Source organism: Rhea pennata, chromosome 14 (assembly GCF_028389875.1).
Source record: "Rhea pennata isolate bPtePen1 chromosome 14, bPtePen1.pri, whole genome shotgun sequence".
Classification (NCBI taxonomy): Eukaryota; Metazoa; Chordata; class Aves; order Rheiformes; family Rheidae; genus Rhea; species Rhea pennata.
The window spans coordinates 15035500-15057599 of record NC_084676.1 but is presented as its reverse complement, the minus strand read 5'-3'; the positions used below and the strand labels follow the sequence as shown (position 1 = coordinate 15057599).

Here is a 22100-nt window from a genome sequence, read left to right as displayed (position 1 = left end):
AGACCAGCATCTGTTCAGGTATCTGAAGACCAGCAATTGTTCAGTTCCTCTCCTGCTCCCACTTTTTCCACTGTTCCACATCTCTTCAATGTTCATTTCCTCTTTTGTCAGCAATGTGATGCACAGTCATTTTGGATGACTTCCTCATTGTCCTTTGGATAATTCGCCTATCCTTTAGGGTTTTTAAAACCAGCAAAAATTCATCTGCCCATGCTGGGGTGCTCCATGTGACATCAACATAGTGATCAAAAGCAGCAGTTCCACTTTCTGTTAGCTGCCTGTAGTGCTTTCCTAGGCTTCATCTCTTGATTAGCACTTGAAGGTTCAGCCCCGTGGTCCCTCCTGAGCTAAGGGCTTTCCTGATGGGAGTTGCATTCATCTGGGCCTCTCTATGAATCCTTGTCCACCTAGCTTCAACTGCTGCCTGACTGAGTAAGAATTGGGCTGGAAGAGTGAGGGCAGTGATGTGCAGCTGATCTGCAAGAAAGCCAGCCCTGCAGACTACACTTGGGAACACCAGCAAGTGCTGGGGAGGAGGGTCAGCAGCGGTGTGGTGTCCGCTTTGGACAACCTAGAGTCCTCCCTAGAGCCACTTTCTCTGCAGATGTGTAGTGGTTTTGTTCTTTGCTGAGGGGAAGTAGGATGAAGATGAAGCCCTATGGGAGGGCAACAGGGGCAATAAAGCCTTGGCAATCTGCCTGTGCCTTCACAAAATAGAGTGCTTTTCTCCAGAGTGGTTATAGCAGTTAGGAGTATAAAAAAGAACCAAATTTAAGGAGCCAAGGAGTGAGATGAGTTGTTTATGATTAAATTAAATTCATATGAAAACTAATGACCTGCTAGTGCTAGTCTTGGGTAACTTTATAATGTAATTAAAAGCCAATAGGGAAGAGAGCTGTGGTTATGCCACGTGTTAAGGAGCTGCCGGGAACATAGAGGCCGTGGGTGGTGCTGATGCAGAAATGCCCCAGGTCACTACTGCCTTGTCCCCTCTGCCACATGAAGAACAGTGGTGGGGACAGAACAAGGTGTGAGGGCATGGGCCACTCATGATGGAGCAGATGGGGTGCTGGTGGCTGAGCTACCAACTCTGTGCATCACTTGAGCTGTCTGGAGTAAGGTGGTTATAATGTTTCGAACACACTATGAAGCCATCACACTCTCCTTTTTCTGGTCACTAAATTTTCCTTTAGAGATGCTGCTGATGATGACCAAGTTAGCAGAGCTTTGGGTTCTTACTGCAAAACTAACAGTAGATGCTATGGGAGAAGAGCAGGGTCAAAAACCAAAACCTGCTTACGGAACTGCACACAGGCCCACCACGCCAAGCAAGACGTGGACCCCAGCAAAGCACACTGGACTGTCATCCAGCCCCTGTAGCCACTTCCCCTTGAAGGGCAAATAGCCACAGAAAAGACAAACTGCGTCCTCCGAGAGCCCTCCCGGGAGGAACAGCCAAGTGACTAGCCCATCTCACATGCCGGCATCAGCTCCAGATGCTGCTTTTCAGGGCATCTCATGACGGAGGGCTGTGGTGGCCACAGGGAGCCCGTGCTGCCCCGGGCTGTGTTTCTGACGTGTGCTGTTCCCGAGGGCCCCTGCTCCTGGAGGGACGCGATCCGGGGTGGGGGCAGCTGGCAGTGGGCGCGCGACCTTGGCGAGCCACAGGCCGCCCCGCGTGGCTGATTCACGGCCTCCAGCACGCAGCGGGGGTTTGTCCCCGCTCGATTTCGGGGCGGGAGCTTCGCGCAGGCGGCGCCGCCGCCTGGAAGAGGCGGAGGGGGAAGAGGCGCCCGTCCCCACGCGGGAGCCGCCGCCGCGCGTGGGAGCTCCGCCGGCCGCGCGTGGGGAGGCGGGGGCGGCGCCTTTAAGCGCGCGGCGGCGGGGCCGCCCCTCGGCCGGGATAGGCCGGGCCGGGCCGGGGCCGCCCCTCGCCCCGGGCGGGCGGTGCTGCGCGGCGCGGCGCGGCGCGCCAGGCTCCGCGGCGCTGCAGGCTCCGCGTCCCGGCTGCGTGCGCCAGAGCCTCCCCGCAGCGCCGCCGCTTCGCCGCTGGCGCCGGGTCCGCGGAGGGCGGAGGCATGCCCAGGAGGAGCATCGCGGAGGTGAAGGTGCTGGACGTGCAGAAGCGGCGCATCCCCAACAAGCACTATGTGAGTGGCACGGCACGGCACGGCCCGGCCCCCGCGGCGGCGGCGCTGGGCGCTCTGCCGCGCCCGGCCCGGCTCGGCCCGGCCCTGGGCAAACAAAGGGCGGGCGCTGCGGGCGGCGGGGCCCGGCTGCCCGCGGGCGGGGGGGGCCGGGGGCGCCGCGGCCCTCTGCCCGCAGCCGCCGTGGAGGGCGCTGCGCCCGCGGCGGCGTTGCGCAGGGATCGGGCTGCGAGCAGCCGCCGGGCGCGGTGTTGGCGGAGGGGTCCGAGGAGGCACCTTGGCTGCTGCCCGTCGGGCCCCGCAGCAAGTGCCTCTGCTGGTGGGCGGGCCCGAGGGGGCTGCGCGGGGCCGAGGGGCTCGCAGACCTGTTGGCTGCGGCGTGCTGGAGTAAGGGACACCCTGGCTCCTTGCTGCTGTGACTAGGACAGTCTCCCTTCTTGTGTCCCTGTGTTGCATAGGAAACACTTTCCTTCCTATTTCAAAGTATCTTCTGAGCACTTGTAATGTGTATGCTATGGTGTTTTTTTTCCTTATTATTTTTATTTTTATTTTACACTTTGGTACATTTCCAGGTGTCCATAGAGACCTTGCAGGTGAACCTTTCCAAATCCTGAAAAAACATGAAACAAAGATCAAAACCGTCTCCCCATCCCGCTTGCGCGAGGCTGGGATGAGCCAGTGACGCTCTGCTAGCGCTGTGCTTGGGTCGAGCAGGCGCACGGTGTTTCCTCAGGCTGACGTGCGTGGGGCTGGCCAGGGTGGGCACCCGGAGCGCTTGGAAGGACCAGGGCTTCCCCGGGGCACCTGGCCTGTTGCGGCAGTGAGCAACAGCAAGAGGAAAAGGGGACAGGGCCAGCCCAAGCTTGGTAGAGGGTAGAGGGCTTTACCCCCCGCTCACGTCTGGCGAGCTCTGCCATGTGGCTGCAGTCACCCTGCTGTCCTCTCCAGCCCTTCTTGTGACCCTGTCAGGCTCTGGCATAGCCTGGCCCAGGCTTGCTCCCATCTGCCTGCTGTCCCTGTCCCGGATTTACCCATCCTGTTTAGACGATGCACTGGACCTGGAGAACACGTACGCAAGGAGATTTCGTTAGCTGCATGTGCTTCTCTTCCTCTCGGCAGACGCATCTCGCGCGCGGCCGTCGGTAGCGCTCGAACAGCGGGCGCTCCGCGGGCTCGCCTGCACGGGTTCTTCCTCCCCGCTCCCTCCTAGGCCGTCTTGTTTTCTTGCTGGGGCAGGGGATTTCTTGCGGCCCGCTGGGCCGGTTAACCCCCATGAGGTTGGAAAGTTGGGGCAGAAGCGTTTTACAGAAACAGAGGCGCGTCGCCGGGCCGCCGGCGGGGTACTCCGGGAGCAGGAACTCCTGCGGCCGGAGCCCCGGAGCTGGGCAGGCGAAGAAGCCGTCCGTGACAGTCAGCTGCGCAGCCTGGCTGCTCCCCGCTCGAGTACTCTGCCTCTAACCTTTGCCTGGAGCCGTCTTGGACGGAAACTCAGCAGCGCGGCCGGGAGCGGGCACGGGTCCCGGGAAGGGAGGCAGCTCGCAGGCAGCAGCCTCCTCGCGGCAGCGCTGGAGTAAACGGGAGCACTCGCCTTGTCTGAGAGATCGATAGGATCCGAGCAGATTCACAAAGCCAGTTAATTATATAGAATCAAAAGCTTTCTTTTTCTCTCTCTATCTCTCTCTTTTTTTTTTTCCCTTCCTCTCTTCCCGCAAAGAGAGGGAGAAGGGAGCAGCAAATCACGGCTGAGTCATCTTGAGAGTCTATCTGCTGGCAAACTGCAAATCAGAGTCAACCACAAAGTACATGTATTAAGCCTTTGCTCTCTAGCTTCTCATTTCTGAGCATAAATTTGCTTTGCTTGGTCCCCTGAAGGCAGTCGCTTGGTGTCCTCGGAGAGTTTGGAGGAGCTCTTTGGCTTTTCCTGCTGGTGCCTCTGCTCTGGCCTGACCTGTCGGTGACCTGTAGCACTCAGATTTAGCCTCCTCTCTCTGCACAGATCCGAAGCTTTTCTTTGCTGGACGAAGGTGTGGTTGTGTTGGCCGTAGTGAGATCACAAGCAGAAAATCATGAGTTCTGGTTTCCCAGAAAAGGGGGATCAAAGCAGGGTTCGAAGTCCTTGTTGGTTCCCACGGTGGGGAGAGCGAGACTCTGGAAGGGTCTGCTCTATTCCCACTCGAGTGGTTTGCCCATCGCCCTGGTAACTGATAGAAAACCTGTTGTGTAGCCCCAGACAAAAGCTTGCGCTTTTGCAGCTCCGATGTGAAACACGAGATGTAGTATTTCCCCAATAGAGGGCTGGGGGAGGGAGGAGGTTGGGAATATTTGTCTCTCTCCTTGAAAAATGATCAGATGCTGTCTCCGCGCTGGGTGGTAGCGTCCGTTGTTGCTCCCGTGGTGCTGCTCGCCTGTGCCGTGCTGCGAGCCTGGATCTTCCGTGCCACTTCTCAGCGTTTTGTCTGCAGATGCCGTCCGGAGCTTTGCAGCCTGTCACATAAAGCAGTTCCCAGGGTCAGAGGCTTCATAGGGCCTCTGTATTTCCATCCTCCTCTAACCCTTCGTGGCCCTTCTTCCAGCTGAATGATGTTATTTTTTGGCTGTGAGTTCCCCGGAGACCATAGTCTCCAAGAGGAGCGTTGTTCCATGGCATAGGGCACTTCCCAAATGATTGAGACTTTGGCTAGGGTGGGATCAAGCAAGGTGCTAGCAGTCCGGTTTGGGTAGCTGGGTGCAGACTCAAACGTGCACTAAACGAATTGTCAGGCTTTAACTGGGGAGCTGAACACAGCTGCACGCCTCTTCCATGCTAGGCCACTTATATGTGCACATGTGTATACAAAACCAATGAAAATCTTCCTTGGAGAGGTACATCCCAGCCCAGGGGGTCGCTGTCGCCCTGTTTCTCTGTTGATGGCCACTGGTAGGCTAAGCCAGGAACAGCCGTGCACTGAAGGACCCCGTAGGGTCCTATTTGCAATACATACTCTCTTATTTTAGTGACAGCACAGTATCTGACTCCATTGCTGAGGGTGTGAAACACTCAGGCTGTGCAGGGTGCTCAAAATAAACCCAGGTGTGCTTGAAGGAGCATGGGTGATAAGGAGAAATGGCGATGGCCTGATGATTGCGCCTGGAAGGCTTTTACCACTCTAATGTTGGCATGGTGAGATGGACATGTCTGCCTCCTGTTTTTATCAAACTCAAGCCTCACAAGCAGAGAGGCTGACAGGGGGAGGGCAGTGGGACCGAGGTCCTTGCTGCAAGCGATAGGACCTCAGAATTTGCTCTGTGAGCTGTGACACCATACGATGGTGCATTGCACTTATACCTTCTCTCCAGGTCTACTAACCCTGAGTGTTTAAATTGCCACTACTTGTACTACTTGTTACGTCCTTTAAGGTCATCTTTTCATGGATGGGAAGTGGAAAGGGCAATTAGAGAGAGGATTTTTCTTCCAAGTGTTTGTTGCAAAATGGACTGCCCTGCTTCTGTCGTGAGGGAACGACGAAGCTGAAGATCTCTGTAGCTCTCTCTCCAAGTGATGAAGAAAGCAATTCCCCTTCGCTGGTGAAGGGAGGTATGGGGTCACTCTGCAGGGACATTTCCCTTAGAATCATATTTAAATGATTAGAGCTTACGCCTAGGGAGTCTGGCGCTTGGGGACACTGACAACGAGGGTCCCAGGAGCATATTGCAAATCTGGAAAGGTAAAGTCCAAGAGCAAGGTTTAAAAATAATCGTTCTGGGCGACAGAGTAGCAGACTGTCATTTCTGTTGTCTGGCCAAGTCTCAGAATCTGATAAATGAATGTTTATTCAAGAAAGACACAAAACAAAACCATAGTTGAAACAGGATTTTTCTTTAAAATTTTCCTTTAAAGGATTTCACACAGCATCTTTTTATAGTTTTATGTTTGTTATTTCTTAGAGAGTCCCCCAAATAAAACTTTTCCTTACTAAATCTAGATTTTAGGTTGTTTTCTTGCCCTTAGTCAAGCTTCAGGAGTTTTCATTTTAATACGGCTGCTATTAGTGTGTTTTGTTCTATGCATTAATAATAATACAATTGAATCTTATCTTTTCTACAGTTCCTTCCACCAAGAATATTTCCATAAGGCTTATAGTTTTAAATGCTTGCTCTAGAGCTTGAATTAAAACTAGTTATACATCTGACGGGGGTGGGGGGAGAACAGCATGCTGTTTGTTTTTGTTAGCTTATTGGAAAACCTGGACTATGCTTTTGCATGACTTCCTTTCCCAGCCTCAATGCACACATATTGCTTTGAAAAGGAATAGTTTAAACGAAGTGTACAGCATATATTTATTTTGCAAGCTCAGTTAACAAGACTGCAAACTGTACTGAAGGTGAATAACCATGCATATTTAACTAGTTCATTTGTATCTGCAGCTGCCTTGCAAAAGTAGTTAAAAGTGCATGTCAATCTAGTGTCTAGATTATAATATTGATATCTGTTTTTAAACATGTTTGACTAAAAGCGTATTCAAAAAGTAAATGTGTTGTATTTTTAATCTAGAGTTTGTGAAGTGCTAGCATCTCTCTTCTCCAGAGTGTTCGCAGCTTCATTCTTTATGGTCGTCCAGCTATTCGTGTTTCATCTGTCATACAAACCCTCCCTGCATTGCTTATCTGGAATTGGTTATCAAGTATTTAGAGAAGAATGCTTGACTTGCAAGAGGCCTGCTGATCTAAAGAGTCACAGTTATTCCTCAGTGGCTAGTTCATATAAAGCAGAAGATGTCTTCTGGACACGTGGATTTGTGTGTCATAGTCTCCTTGGTCAGTCAGAGATCTGAGGAGACCTGGCTCAAAATCACCATGTACAACAGCATTATATTTAAATATTGTGAATCATATCAGCTGCTTGACTTTAAAAGGGCATGGGGAGATGACTCCCTCCAGTACCATGCTCTCTGTGGAGAGTGGCCGTGCTTATGGTATGGCTGGAATGTCCCGAGAGGAAACTGAAGGAGTTAGATGTATTTGGACCAAAGGAGCAGAAGGTTAAAATGAGTAGTGAAATCTGTCTGAAGGCTATTGAATAAAATAGGAATTTTGTAAGAGAATAAAAGTGAAAATACTCCATGTGAAACAAGACTGAACTCCAGAAGCTGTGTTCTCTGCTGCTTTGGGAAGAGTTACTGAGCCAGCAGCTCGTGGCCCTGTGAGAAGGATGGAGCTGAGACCCTGAAAGCGCTCTCTTTCTCAGCATCCTAGACTTTTGTTTTGCTGCTGTGTCCTGTGGCTCAGCTCTGTCTGGTCCCATTTCCCATCAGCTGGCTGATGCGCTCCCTCTCTTCTGCTTCAGGCAGGCCAAAGGCCCAGGGTTTGGAGTCTTTCTGCAGCTGGAGCCTCCAGTGGGTAGAAATTTGGACCCATCTTTATGTCTGGTCCTGCTCTGTTGCTTAGCGTTAAAGGGCTGATTGAGCCTGCCTTCCTGCTCACTTCTCAAGTAGATTGAGGCTTAAGGGAGCACTTTGGCTTTGTGAAAAGCAACAGTCAAATGCAATCCTTTGTTTTTCTTCCCTAGTTGTGTTACTTAAGGCTGTTGAAAACCTAGAATGCCGTACTTCAGTGGTAGGGCCAAACTCTGCCTGGCAGGTGTCCACTGAGGTTGATGAAAAAGCTCTGCCTGCAGACTGTGGAGAGCAGTGGGGTTGCTGGTGTTTGCAGGCAGTTTCAGTGGTGAACTTCAGCGTAAAGGACATAGCTCTGTCCACTCAGAGGTCTGGTGACCTTGATCCCCACAGCTTTGCTTTGGAGAGTATTTCTGTTTTCTGGCTGTTTTGTGTAGCGGTGGGAAAGAGGAAACAAATGAATCCATATGTTTGACCTTTGCTGTGACTCGGAGCAAAGAAACTGGTGTATATGTTGTGCGACTGAGGAGTGCGCAGCGGTTGAGGAAAGCTCAGCATGTTGTCCTTGGAGGTCTCTGTGCTCCCAGTAACCGTGCACACATGCACTTTTCAGACCAGCAACTTCTTGGCTTTGTGCTTGGGCAGAGTTGTGCCCTAGTGAGTTGTAAAGCAGCAGAACATGAAAAGCTGTTACTCTTTGGGGTTTTAAGGAGGGTACAGTAAAAGGGATGAATCAGGGCTGCAAACAGCAGTTGGTTTGTAGTCCAGCAGGCTACAAACAATTTTTTTTTTTTTTGGTTGTTTGCTGTGGTGGCGAGGATATTCCTGTCCTCACGCCACCTCTCTTGGCCTGCCCACTGCATCCCAGTTAGCTCCCTGCAGCACTGCTCCCCTTGCTTCGGTCTCTTCACCGCTAGCTGGGGGAATCCACGTCAGCCTCGAGGGCTGTGCTGCACTTGCCACCTGGTCATACCTCCTTGTTTTCGATGCTCTCAGAACCAGAACCACCCGTCTGCCGCTCGTCCGGTCTGAGCGGGCGCAGGGGAGCGAACAGCAGGATTCCCGCAGGCAGCCGGTCGCGCTGGAGGGCAGAGCTGGGAGCTGCAGTCCCGCTCCCGATCCGAGCAGCTGCCCCGCTGCGCGAACGGTGCCGAGCTCCACGCTCCCCTCCGCAGCCCTGCACTCCTGCTGTGGAAGCGGCTCATGGAGAGGGGCCAAGCGCAGCAGCACTCGGCCAAGAACTTTCTTTGTTTCCAGTCACCTCCCTCCTTTTTTTCTTTTCCTCTTACAATTTCCCACTCCCTCTTCTATATTAAACACTGCTCTGTTTGGGTTAGTTCCCTCGGCTCGTTTGGTTTCTCTGCCCCTTCCCTGCCGTTGCCGCTGAAGCCAGCGTTCTCCCGCAGTACGGCTCTCGCATTGTTTCCCTGTGTTTTGGGATGTGGGAGAGTGCGGGTGGAATAAAGAGGCTGATGCTTTTTCCCTCTGCTGGTGAAAGATGCTTTAAATATGCGGAGTTTTCCACAGAGGGGGTTATTGTACGTAGTCTCTCTGGACCCAAGACCACACAGGCTCAAACCTACTTGAAGCAACTCTTCAGACAGTTCTCTCTTTGCTGGAGGCTGTTCTGTCTGGCTTTGCGTTGGGAGCGCTGGTGAGCGGCCGTGGGTATACACTGGCGCTCTTGTCAGCGATGGGTCGGCACCACGGCGCGTCTGAGGAGCCCGGCTCAGGAAGCTTCTTTCCAGATGACAGCAGTCTCGCGTTCTGATCCACGGTTGTTACTGTGCCTTGGACGTGGCAGGCGCTGACGCGAGGCAGCCAGTGTGACCCTGTCCCAAAGCCCTGGGTGAACGTGCCTCCTGGCTTTACTCCCTGCCGTCTTCCATTGCCGGGCGGTTTCTCTGCGGCCAAAGAGGGCACAGTTCTTGGTGTTGAACCCCTTGGAGTTGTGTTTGCCTTCGCCATAGGTACCCTTGGCCTCCCCCTTGGGCACTGGATGTGGAGCTGTTTTGGTGCCACGTGCACAGAGGAGCCCTGGAAGGGCAGGGAGAGCTGCACAGGCACCCAGGCTGTAGCTGACTTGCAGCACTATGCCAGAGTCCTGCTGAAAGGTTTCTGGCTGGCTTGTCGCATTGTACGAATATGGGTGTGCTGTTCTTTGGCTCAGGCTGACGCATCTGTGTGGTGCTCTGATGGGTGGACTTGCTGTCTTGGCGTCTGCTTGTTCAGAGACCTAGGAGCTGCATGCTGCTGCATCAGGTAGTGAGCTCAAGGGTCCCCACTGAGTCAGTCTCTGCAGGAAAGGGTGAAATTCTGCTTATGAACTAGCCAGTTCTTTCACACTGGTGCAAAACCCTGAAAGCTGGGACTACACAGAGCATCTGCTATTTGTGATGCTTCGTGGGGAAGGAGGGTGTGTAGGGTAGTGGGAATAGAGGTAACAATTGCTGGGGCTTTGCTAACACTGTGCACCACCTTGGCTGTTCATCTGGCTTCCTTACACCAGAGAGCACTCCTACTGGAGGTAGCTGGCAGGTAACCCTCACCCCTGCTTGCTCCAGAAACCGTCTGCAGCCGGGAGAGCCAGCTGCTGCCCTTTCCCCAGAGACTTGCTTTGGGCTGTACCCCTACGCCCAGGATACTTTCCAAGTATCCTTGGAAGACCTGTGGGGAGAAAGAGGCTGAAACTGTTGCTCTAAGTTTTCCTATAACTTCAGTCTCTCCTTTCCTCTTCAGATTTAAGCAGTCCAAGCTGATTTCTGAGTTGTGTTTTGTATATGTTCTTAGTGTGTTTATATAAGCAGTCCAGAAGTGATTATTTCAGAAGGTCATATGGCCCCATGTTTCAAGTACAGTTCAATATTTCCTTGTGTCTGTTCTTAATCCCATTGCCTCAAGTCAGCCACTTGAATCATCTACTTTTTTAAGCCTTTTTTTTTTTTTTTTTTTTTTTTTTTTTTTTTGTATGGGGACAACATGCATCTTGGGTAAGATGCGAGACTGAACATTTGTGAAAGACTTCAACCTCCTCAGACGGTTTGAGTTATGATAATTATCAAAAGCATTGTTATCTGCAGCACTCAGATTTGTTATCAGTCCCTGAAGGAATACTTCTAGGGTCTGACAGTTCCCAGGGCTTATACTTGCTACTTCATTTGTTTAAGGGGTGGAAAAAAAAAGATCCCTGGCTTGCATTCCAGAGAGAGATAATTTGCACTGAATTCTTCTTCCTTCTGTTCTCAGATATTTCAGTCTCAGGGATTCTGACCGCTTTTGGTTTGCATGTGAGCTCTCGGTTCCATCTAGCCCACTCACCTGGTGGCATTTGACGTTTGAGCGAGTGGAGGAACTTTCTCCATGTGTGTGGTGCTGTCTCTGAGTACCATCCCCAGGAGGCTGGGCTCTGATGTTCCCCATCCTCACAGCGTGCTCCCGGTGGGAGGGTGGATCTCCCTATTGAAGTAGTGGAAGGTATTTGCTTGCTGCGAGTTGCCAGCATATATCCCCTGTGGTTGCCAGAGTCCTTGCTAACATGATAGCTGATTGGCAGCTTTTGTTGACAGCTCTGTTATGGTTGGCCAGGTGCCATTTGCATTTCTTTTAGCAACCTGTCATTTTTGACAGTTCCCTTATGAAGGTTTTTAGGCCTACTTTCCACTGGCTCATTCTTGCTCTGAACTGTGTCTCCAGAAATACTGGAGAGGGAGAAAAGCTGCGATATGCATGAGATCACATGAGACAGGCTCCGTAGGGAACAATTTTATGATAGCCAGCAGGATGAACTTGGATAATATGATGGATCTTTTTTCCATCTTCATATTTCCAACTAGGGCACTTTACATCAGAGGTGTTCAAAGAGAATCTTGGAGAACCATGGTCCTGATAGTCTTCCTGACTTGTAATTTTTGAACTGCTGGTGTATGGCCAATTATTTGCAATGTAGAGCCTCATAGGAAGTTTAGTGAGCCAAGGCACTGCTGGGACAGTCAGAGTTCAGCCTTCTGCATCTGTTGGGTTCCAGTTTCCATAAAGGGTTTGTTCCAGTTCTGCCCTCCAAGGAATGGGAGCGTGTGGTGTGTTTTGCTTTAATATGAAGTGTTTCTTTCCTCCAGCATTAAGCAAGATCCCCTGAACCTTTGAAACTGTCACTGTGCCCTCTGAACTTTCTGCCGCCCACAAAAAGCCATGTGGAACTGGAGGGAAGATCTTGTTCCCTCTCCTCAGTGAACACCACGGCCCTGAAAAGATAGCCCAGCCTGATACTGCTTCTGCTCTGTAATTCAGGCTTGCTGCAAAGTGTGAGTTGTCTTGTGCTTGGAGGTTTTGGAATGCATGATGCTGCCTGGCGGACTTGAAGACAAGGGAACAGACGGTTTGGAGAAGAATGAGGTTGGGGAGGGGAGATGTATGGATGTGGCTTTTTTTTAATCCTGAAAGCAGACTTCAAGTGCATTTAAGTATCTCTGAAAACTCTGTACCCCTCCTCTGTGCCTTGTTCTAGTAGGGCAAGTGCCATGAACTGCATTTCAAGAATTTCAAAAGCATGAGCATGAATTTCAGTTATTCTCCTCTGTAATTTGTGGTTCAAATTAAGTGTAAATGTGAGAGGGTTTCAGTCTCAGTGATTTCTGCCTGTTCCAAAGCTCAGTTTGGCCCTTTGCCTTCAGAGATCAAACTTAGCTGCGGTTTCGATGTGACACGTGCAGCGACCTAGGTTGGAGCAGGGCATGGGGTGGAGGCTGTTCTTGCAGAGGTGGGAGTGGGGCAGAGTCAGGCATCCTTTTTTGGAGGGAAAGGAACCATCACTTCCCAGGTTTCACGGAGTCAGCTAGTTTCCCTCCATGGTGCAGACCCTGCTGCTGGCCCGAGAAGGCCTGTAAATATTTAGATAGCTTTGCCTGTTGGTTTTGGCCACTGGCCTAGTCCACATGATGGGGTTGCAGCCCCCTCTTGGATCTCACTGCCTGCTGCCTCCCTGCCGTCTGCTCGGCTCTCCCCACCCCTTGAGGAAATCTCTGAGCTGGATTTGAGTTCTGGCTTCCCCCTGTTCCCTGCAGTTTCCCCTTCAAGCCCAGCTGTGCTTGTCGTTCACGGATAGAGCATTTTGGTGGGTGTGGAGACCCAAGGCAGAGCCAGCTGCAGCCGTAGGAGATATCTTTCATGAGGAGTTGCTCATTCCATGGAAAAGGCCTACTGGTGGTTTCTGTATGTTATTTCTTTGAAGGACCGTAGAAAAGCTGGAGAAGACTCATGAAATAACTGTTTCCACATGCCCTCACCCACACAGTCAGGCGTGGAAAACGCCCATTCTTGGAGCAGTTTCCTCAAAACTGAGCGGCTCCATGCCCCCTCTTGTGTTTTGTGTGCGGGAACATGCTTTGTGTGTTATTGGAACCGGTGCTGAATGGCTTCCTGTGGGGACAAAACTGTTTTTTTTTTTAGGCTGCTTCTTTTACAGCCAAGTTCAGCCAGCAGGCTGGGAGCTGGTGGAGGAGGAGGCATCTCTCATCACAGGCTCTCCTGGGTTGATGGAGTGCAGTGCCACGTTAGGAGATACCCTGCACACAAGAGGAAATGTGAAACTTCAGACTGAGTGCAATGTCTTAAAATTATTTCATCACTGAAAGAGTCTTCCAAAAGCATCTGAGAAAGGGACCATTGCATGTCTGTGGGAGCTTGGTACCTGGCCATCTGTAGTCCCTTTGGAAAACACCACTGTCTGCCTGATTGCACCATTTGATCCCTTTGAAAATCTGCCCCTTTATTGTCCGTTACAGGGTGCCTGAGGTTTGCCTTCTGATGGTTTGTTGGTTTGGTTGTCTTCTGTCCCTAGAGCAGCAGGAACTGGATTAAGTATCAGCATAGACCAAGCTTTGTACAGATTTTGGTCAAGAGAATACCATTGTCATATAGGGCACGTGGAGGACAAAAGATGTGGAGAATCTCCCTTTTTTGTGTGTTTTCCCATCTCTTCATTTTCTGCAGATAGGTGAGGAGGGTAGCTCCACAGAGAGTTTTCTGCTGTTTACATGGGATGTGCAAGAAACCATTATCGAGACATACCAGAGATCTACATGTTAGCAAGATAGCAGTGAGCTCATAAGTTGGGAGAACTGCCCCTTCCCTCAAAGTGTATAATAAAGCCTGGTGTGCCCTCAAATCTCATGGCTTTATTACCCTTCTGAGCTTTAAATTCATTTTATCTTGAGTGAATCCACATCCTGATTAAAATCCCAGTGTAATAAACTGTTGACTCCAAATAAAGGCAGGATAGGAATAAACAGTGAAGAAAAGTTGGCTCTTTCTCCTACCCCAGTGGAAGGCGTTCTCCAGGCAGGCAGCCAGCAGTGATATAACCCCATGAAATGCTGAGGACTGGTAAGAAAGCTGGGATATCAGCTGAAGTTCCAACCAAAATGAGCTCATGTTGGCCTCCCAGCAAGTCCTGGGGTGAGGATAAAGGCAGCTTGGATGCTCTCCTAGCATGAAGTTAACACTTAGTTTGCTGATGATAGGATCTGTCCCAAAACATGAGTGTGCTGGCTCTTGTTCCACTATAGGAGGTGGGTTTGAGAGGCTGGTCCTGGAGAAGCAGAGGATGTACTGAAGCACTGGTGTTGGGGAACTGAATATTCTGTGTAAACCTTGGGCTCAGCTGGGCTGCGAGATTACCTTGTGTGCCTGAGAGGTGGTAAGTGCGTGAGGATGCTCTCAAATTTCAAATACTACCTCATGCAGCTTAAGCCATTTTCACTACAAAGCATGGCTGGTCGAGTCACCTCTCATCCTGTGGAGCTCGAAGAGCATATGCATGTGCTCTGGCAGATGTTGGCTTGAGGAGGTGTGAGGGAATCATCAAGCCACAGTCGCTAGCAACTGAGCATAGTGCCTGGGACCCTGTTATAGTAAACTACTGTCCATCCAGGCCTTCACAGATGTTATAAATGCTGTATTCTAATCTTCATTGTATCAATGGGAAGAAAGTGCAGGTCCTTCAGAAATAAGACAATTTGTGAATGAAGGAAGGTTGTGGTTAGTTGAACTAGGGCTGTGAGATGAAGCTGAGTGATTCTGATTCTTCTGGTAGAAAGCAGCAGTGGGTGTAATGCTTCAACCAGTTTACTGCAACTTAAATAAAGGTGCTAGCAGCTGAGTTTGGGCAGCTCATCTGGTTTAAGAGAAGTTAATTGGATTGAAACTGCTGGAGATCTTTATTTTAGGAGTAAGAACTTACTTCATCTCTCTGCCTCTTTTTCAGTCTTAAAATGGAAAGTGACACCACAGGGAAGAGTGTGTGGTTCCCTTAGTCTCTTCACCTTGCTAGCTCAATATTGCATCAGTCCTTTGAGAAGCAGAATGTCCTTTAATTTAGATTTTTAGTAAGGCATTAGAGTAGCTCGAAGAACTTAGTGTTGCACTATTCATTTAGGTCTCTTGGTGTTTGAGCTTGGATATTGGGTAGGGATGTTGGTTGGAATCTAGCATCTGGAAAAATGTATGTCTCTGTGGAAAAAGCTGTGATACGGTAAGGGATTTTAAATACCAAAACAGCACTGTTCTAGGAGCCCTTGCTCTTCATTTTGTTAGCCTGAAGTTTCTAGCAGTTCAGTTTCCTTGAGTCTTCTTGATGTTTTGTTCCTGCTTTGGTGAACTGATACTTGAATATCTGGTGAAATATGTGGGATGGTGGAGAAAGAATCAAAAATGAACATGCCCTTGATCTGTTTAGTCAATCTGTTGTCAATTAGTGAAGACTGAGGTTTGCAACATTTGAGAATTACATTGGCATCTCATCAACCGTCATCTTTGGTTTCGGCAAACAGCAAATGAGGACATTAAATAAATAATTCTCCAAGTCTGTTGCTTGTTTGTTGTCTTTCATGGAAGAATAATGAAATTATTTCTTTTTCTTGCATTTGCTACCAGTAAAAGCCTTATCACATGATCTGTGAATAACTTACACAATCCTGGCAACTGTATCGTTTTATTGAACAAGAGGGTGACTTGCACCCCAACAAGTTTAAGTCAACAAAACCTTAAGATTACAGCAGAGCTACTAATGGAAAAAATGAACCAAGTTTTGAACCTTCTGGGTTATAAGTTCTTGCAAGCTGCAACTCTGACATCAGTGCTAGCTTATGGTGCACTGCAGGCTGCGGTCTGGGGATCTCTGGGTCAAACTGGATGCTGCAGCTATAGTTGGGATGGCCAAGGCGTATTATTAACTAGTGTCTGTTTTTGGAGAGATTTCTTCCCCGTTCTTATCTAAAGTGCCCTTTCACAGTTTGCATATGGCCGTATTTAGGGATAGGGAGCTGACTAGAGTCACAACTGTGAGTATTTTTCAGATAGACATTTTCCAGCGGTGGAGCTGAGTAACTTAAGCATACATATTTTCTAATATTGTTGAAGTTAATCATCGACTTTAAGTGCTCCCATAGACTTTCCTTATAGATGCCCGTAGGGGGCTGTGTTAGCAGCCCTAGCAGCAGTTTGTGTTTGTGGTGTGGGCTGTTCTCTATTGCGTGGCTGATTTCTTCCTCTGTTCCCTGCAGGTGTACATTATCAAAGTCACCTGGTCCAGTGGGTCCACTGAAGTCATATACCGACGGTACAGCAAGTTCTTTGACTTGCAGGTAAGCGTTTCTCCAGTTCTTGTGCATTTAACTTTGGAGAGGCAAAAGGAAGGGGTAAATTTGGAGAAGCATGGTTTACATCTTATGCTAAAGGTAAGCATTCCTTTTGTAATCTGTAGAAAATGTTTTGATTGGAGGAAATGTAAATGCTGTTTGGACATCCTTGAAAAGGCAAGAACAAAGCACTCTCAAAAGCTGAGCTTGTAGCTGGTGAGCAGTTTCTCCCTTCAGTGACGCTGTAGTTCGGCGTGCGTGCTGTGGGGCTTCGCATGTAGCAGTGTTAGAGGAGTTCTGTCGCTCCCCTGACTAAACACTTGATTTACTAAAATGGGAGGCAAGACCTGTTCCTCAGAAGTGATCCATGTAGTCATTCCTGGCTGAAGATGTTCTTTCAGTGGCTGTGTTCCAGTATGCCTCTCTTGTGTGGAAAGGTAAAATCATTTGTTGGATTTTTATCAGGAAGGGAGACACTAATCTTGCTGGGATCTCTTTCTGTAGAGAATGAGGTTCAGTGCCTGCCTTGAGGTGGGTTTTGGCTTCAGCCCAAAGGAGGCGAATGCTTGCCCTGCCTGTGTGTTCACTCCAGCTGCCTGCTTAGACTCCCATCTTGCAGCCCACAACTCTTCAGGTATCTCCATTGCTCTTTCTCTGATCAGTTCGATTAGGAGTGTTTTATTTCTGCTCTTGCCTACTGCACTGCTTTAGCCCCTTGGCTGCAGCCATAGCTCTGCAAACTGGCCCCTCATGGTCTTGCGAGCTGAAGGCTCGTGACTCACCAGCACTTAGGGCTGGGGAGCCCAGTGAGGCAGTGGGTGCCCCGTGTGCCTCTCCTGCCTTGCCTGCACCTTCCCTGCAGAGCACTCCAATCCCTGCAGAGGTGAAGAGGAAGAACAGGGGTGTATGAATGCCTTGAGGTGAAATCTGTGCAAGTGTGGGTGTTGTGCTTTTTGATTTTTTTAAAACAGGGTTGCTGCCAAAAAGCACTGATACTTAGGGGCTTACCTGTCCTTCAGGATTGGTGTTTCAGGAAGCAGGCACTAGGGAAATTCCCTTTATCCAGTGGGGTACACTGCCAGCCTGGAGGACAGCCGATAGCAGCTAGTTTAGCGATTATGTCCTGGTGTGGGATAGAGCGGGGCAGCTAGGAAGAAGATAGAGAAGAGGAGGAGGGTGGAACCTGGAAATGCAATTGAGACAGAACGGGTTGCAGAAAACCGACCAAAGGCAGTGTCTTGGGCAAGCAGGCAAAGGGTGTTTTCCATCCCCTCCTTATACAGTGGAGATGAGCCAAGGGGTCTGGCTGGGCTTTATGAGCCAAAACACAAACTGAGCTGCTGGAACAAGCTCTGTACAGATGAGAAAGGAAAATGCGTGAAGTGATCCATGGGCCTGCAGCAGCTGCCAGAAAACTCCCTGGCAGCTCCCTCCTTGGCCTGTGCATGGGACTCGGAGAGGAACTCAGCACCCTCTGCCTCCGCTTGCTGGCTCGCACGGGCTCAAGTGGCCCTGTGCTTTCTCTCAAAGGGTATTGCACTTGCCATGGGTGCCCTGGGACAAGGATGCCTCACTTCAGGCTGCTAGGGATTGGATGCATGCAGACCCAAATACACTTTTAAAATTGCAGCACATCTGGGCCCGCATAGCAGAGCAAGCCTTGTGGGAATCCAGATAGCTTAAGCAGGTTCGGCTAGTTTGTTTGCTTCGGGTCAGCTTGAAAAGCTGTTGTAGACGTGGGTGCGCAATTTGTGCGAAACAGTGGCTGCTCTTCACATCCACGGTGCCCTGTGCCCTGCCCGACAAGGCAACCTCTTTGGAGCCATAACCCTGCAAAAGGACATTGGGGTCAGTCCATGTGAAGAGCAGCGAAACTGGGCAGCTCTCCCTGCCGCAGAAAGTAGGAGTACAGAAACGCAGGGTGGTGAAGAGGGTCATGGAGGGGACCTGGAGAGGAAGGAGCAGCTGTAGAAAGATGGGAATCGCTGGTTTTGCTGCCTGCAGGGGGTGGCAGCTTTGCAGATAGGCACATTGAGTGAGCGCTGGGAGTCCTGTGCTTGCCTGCCCGGGTGTCTCGCCCTGGTGAGCCCAGCTGAGGCAGGGTGGGTAGCGTGGCTGGGGCCGCACTGGTGCAGGCAGGGGTTAAGCTGTGTGCAGCTACTTGCGTAACCAAGGATATATTAAAGTAAATAAACAAGGAACAGCTGTTGGGCAGCGGCCAGCACCGAAAGGAAACGGAGCTCAGCGCTTCCTTCTCCGCAGCATCTCATCTTCGCTGATGCTCGGGACATCAGCTGTGTCCGAGCAGCCATGGTCATTTGCCCCAAGAGGGGTAAAGTCTTTTGGGATTTGTATCTACCAAGGCAGTACCAGTGCCATCTCCAGCCCCCTCTTGTTGCACAGATCGCTTTGCTCCTTGTGCATGCAGGCGCACAAGAAAATAGCAGCTATTCCTTCCTCTTTTTGGCATCTTAGCTGGAGCCGTGCGTGCTCCTAGGTGGAAAGCGTTGTCACTGGAGACCGTTCAGAGAAGGAGATGCAAACAGGCTGTAGTATGAGTACAACAAATTTGCAAAAAACCTTGGAGCACTTTTAGAGGAAAAGATGCTTTGTGTCTATCATGGTGCACATAGGAAAGTTTAAAATAATCAAACACCACCCCTCACCTTCCCATTTCCCTCAACTTGCCTTACAAAAAAATAAATTAACCACTCCTTTTTGCCTCTCTGAAAGAATGAATGAAACTGTGGTTTTCCCCTTTCTTCTCTGTTATCACGGATATGCTGCCAACTTTTGGTGCCATATAGTGGAAATTGGATTGAAAGGAGAGGAATGAAACAGATCCTCTTAATACAGTGGAAAAAATGCTCTAGGTAAGCTTGGTAGCACTGGCTATTGCAGATGCTGGAGGTCTTTATTATATGACTCTGCTTTATGATTCCATGCCAGTTTTAGCTCTTTAGGCAGAAATTTTCCATGCTGGAAATTATTCATGCCTCTGGTTATTAGAAAAAAAATAAAATAAACTAAGTAATAGGCTAAAATGATTTGGCTGCTTCTGAAAACAGAGTAAGAGGAAAAATATTTTTCCCATGTCCAATTATGGTGATTTTTTTGATGCATTGGAGCATGAAAGGGAAACCTGAATCGCAGGTGATCTTGTGTCAAGAATCTCTTTTTGCCTTATCTCATGAAAATCCAACAAAACCTGTTCTTACTTAAGGCTTTTTGCAATCACAGTAGATGCATGTTTAAGTAGAGATGTTTGTTAATTTAGTATCTATGATCCCAGTGATTCTATCTGTCTCTTTCTGTGCTCCAACCAGGAGCTTGAGCAGGCCTTTATTTTCAGTAGCAGCTCTGGCCCCATCCAGGTGGAGGTTGGTGCTCCCTCTTTTGCTTTTGGTGACCTTCCTCCTACATGCAGAGAATAGGGCAAGGAAGCTCTCGGATCCAAGTGCAAAAGAAGAACTTCTTGGGGGTATGTCGGAGCGAGGGCTGTGGGGTCAGGGGGACCGAGCCCTGGGGCTGTCAGAGTTCATGTGATGCTGGTGTTTGAGCAGCCCAGGCACTGCTGTGTGAGTTCTTGGGGGTTTTCCTCGTGGTGTTCCCCGAGGTTGGGGCTGAATAGCTTGTCACCTTCCATCGTGACCAAACAATTATTTTAGGATTAAGGCCAAATAAAATATGTGCACACTTATTACCGACAGCCTTGCTGGCTAGCTTGCTCCCACTGCAACCAAAGGGCAAAGGGGCCTTTTTATGTCCTTCCCTCCCCAGCCAGGCAGGGATGACGTGTGACATGCCGTCTGCTGAAACCAAGAGTTAACCTGATGCTCTGCCTCCGAACACAGCGCACACAAGAACAGCTGCATTTCTATTCCTGAAATACATTTCTGTGGTCACTAATGTGTTCAACTCCTACTGCTTTGCGCCCCATGTCAGTATTATGTGCCCAAATGTTGTCTTCCCACTGGCAAGGCACATGCTGGTAATGTCAAAAATGCCAGTTGCAGTAATGCCTGTAGCCCATTGTCACCAGTGGTGGGAAATATTCAGCCTTTTGTCTGAATACTGTGAACTTCTAGAGCTCTTCCCTTAGGCCATCGTTGATACTAGCAGGTTAGGCCTCATTTGTGAAAGCTGCAATTTAGGGTGGTATTTATACATTTGCATTTATGCTATATTGAATGTGAATACCCAGCTGAATCCCATCCTGAAAATCCCCAAGTAATCATCCAGTATTTTCTTCAAGGCTAGAAGGTCTCTTGTTGGGAAGTGCTATCTGCTGTTGGTTATAAACTCCCTCGGGACTGAGCTCTGTTGTTTTCTTAACTGTATACCAAGAAGGTGAAGAGGCAGTGCTTGGAAGATGCTTTTTCCACAAAGACCCCTGAATCGCCCTGCCCTCATCCAGTGTGTGCACTTCAGATGAAGTGGCCCCTGCTGCACTTGGGGCAGAGAGGTCCTCAGATGTTGAGCTCTGCAGCAGAGCTCCTGTATGCTGCTTCTGAGGCCTGTCAGGTCCTTGATACGAAAAGCCGTGGAAGTGCAGTTTTATCAGTGTATAATGTAGGATAAAAGAATTTAAGAAGCAATGGATTTGGAGTAATAAAATAGGTTAATATCTCAATCAACTGTAGGGATCTTCTTCAGCCAGTTAAACTGGCTAATTAGATGCTGTGACTCAAAGCTGTCATGCCTTAGGGATTTCTCAGAACTACATCCTTTTTGCTCTCTTCTGTAAAGGTATTTACTATAGCAGCCTTTCCAAGCACCACCTTGCTTTTCTCTTCCAAGGTGGCAAGACATCCCCAGGTAACTGAGTTTTTTCATCCTTTTGACCGCACTGCAGAGCTCAGCCGGGTAACACAGGAGACTGCCATCTCTGCTTTAAGGTCCAGTGACTAACATTTGTTCTGTAATTTAACTAGTATATTCCTAGCAGGAGGAAAACGTTGCTTTCTCTTATTACAGCTTTTTGCAAAGGCAAAGCATTATACCTCATGTTTTGGGAAGCACGCAATTGATGCCCTTTCTGCTCTGGGGTCATCACAGGAAGGCTTGGTATACTATGCCAGTCAGTGAAATTGGGAAGGGAATACTTAAACTGAGTAATGTTTCCCATCTCATATATCCTTGTAGTTGTAGGAGGAACCAGGTAGCTCTCAGGAGTGTTTTTACTGTTCTGTGTAGGTCCTCAGCTTCTCAGTACCGCTGTTTCATCCCTCTCTCCTCCTTGCTTTCTCCTTAAATATTTTCCATGACAGAGTAATTTACATGAAAGCAATGTTTCAGGGATTAAAAAAAAAAATCTGAGATGAAGTTATCATTCCAAAATTTGAAACCTCAGGTAATTATATGTAATAAAATTTTAACTACGTTAAACTGCAATTCTGCACTAGTCTTTTGGCTGGAGGAATAACTTCTTTAGAACAGGACTGAGGCTCTTTCGTCACACTTAATATGCCAGATGTGGGCTATTGGGAGCAGATGGATGCTGTTCCTAAGAAATAAAGGCACTAACACTGATGCTTGCAAAGATACCAGTTGTATTTTGGACACTAATTGAGGCTGGCAGCTATGCTGGAAACTTCAGCTGGCATGGAAGCTGGTAATCTAATCAGATATATGAATGGCTGTCTCCAGTAGATGAAGCTAGAGGGATCTGGCGTTTGTGTGCTGGTGAGAGATGCTTCTGGCACGGCCTGTGGGAGGGGAGCCATCCAGCGACTGCAGGGCTCTGTTGGGTCGCATCAGATGCATCACCTGGGGGAGGTTAAGTGGGTGCCTTCATAGGATCATCTTGAAACTATTGTCTAAAATGCTTGAGAGGAGCAACCTTATTACTTGGAGAACAGATGCCGGCTTGTTGTTGCATCATTTTTTTCTTTATAACCCCCCTCCCCAAAAGAAACAGTTTTTTTTTCCCTCACTTAGTAGTTATG

At 49.3% G+C, this 22100-nt stretch overlaps 1 protein-coding gene across 5 annotated transcripts in view; it reads left to right on the top strand.

The window, feature by feature from the left end:
* The first annotated feature begins 2027 nt into the window (after positions 1–2027).
* Positions 2028–22100, top strand: part of SH3PXD2B (SH3 and PX domains 2B) — an 84480-nt gene continuing 64407 nt past the window's right edge. For all 5 annotated transcript variants that reach the window (XM_062587125.1, XM_062587124.1, XM_062587122.1 and 2 more), the window contains exons 1-2: positions 2028–2150; positions 16078–16158. In XM_062587125.1, coding sequence (XP_062443109.1) covers positions 2079–2150; positions 16078–16158 — 153 coding nt within the window. In that variant the 5' untranslated portion in view covers positions 2028–2078. The remainder of the gene's footprint in view (positions 2151–16077; positions 16159–22100) is intronic.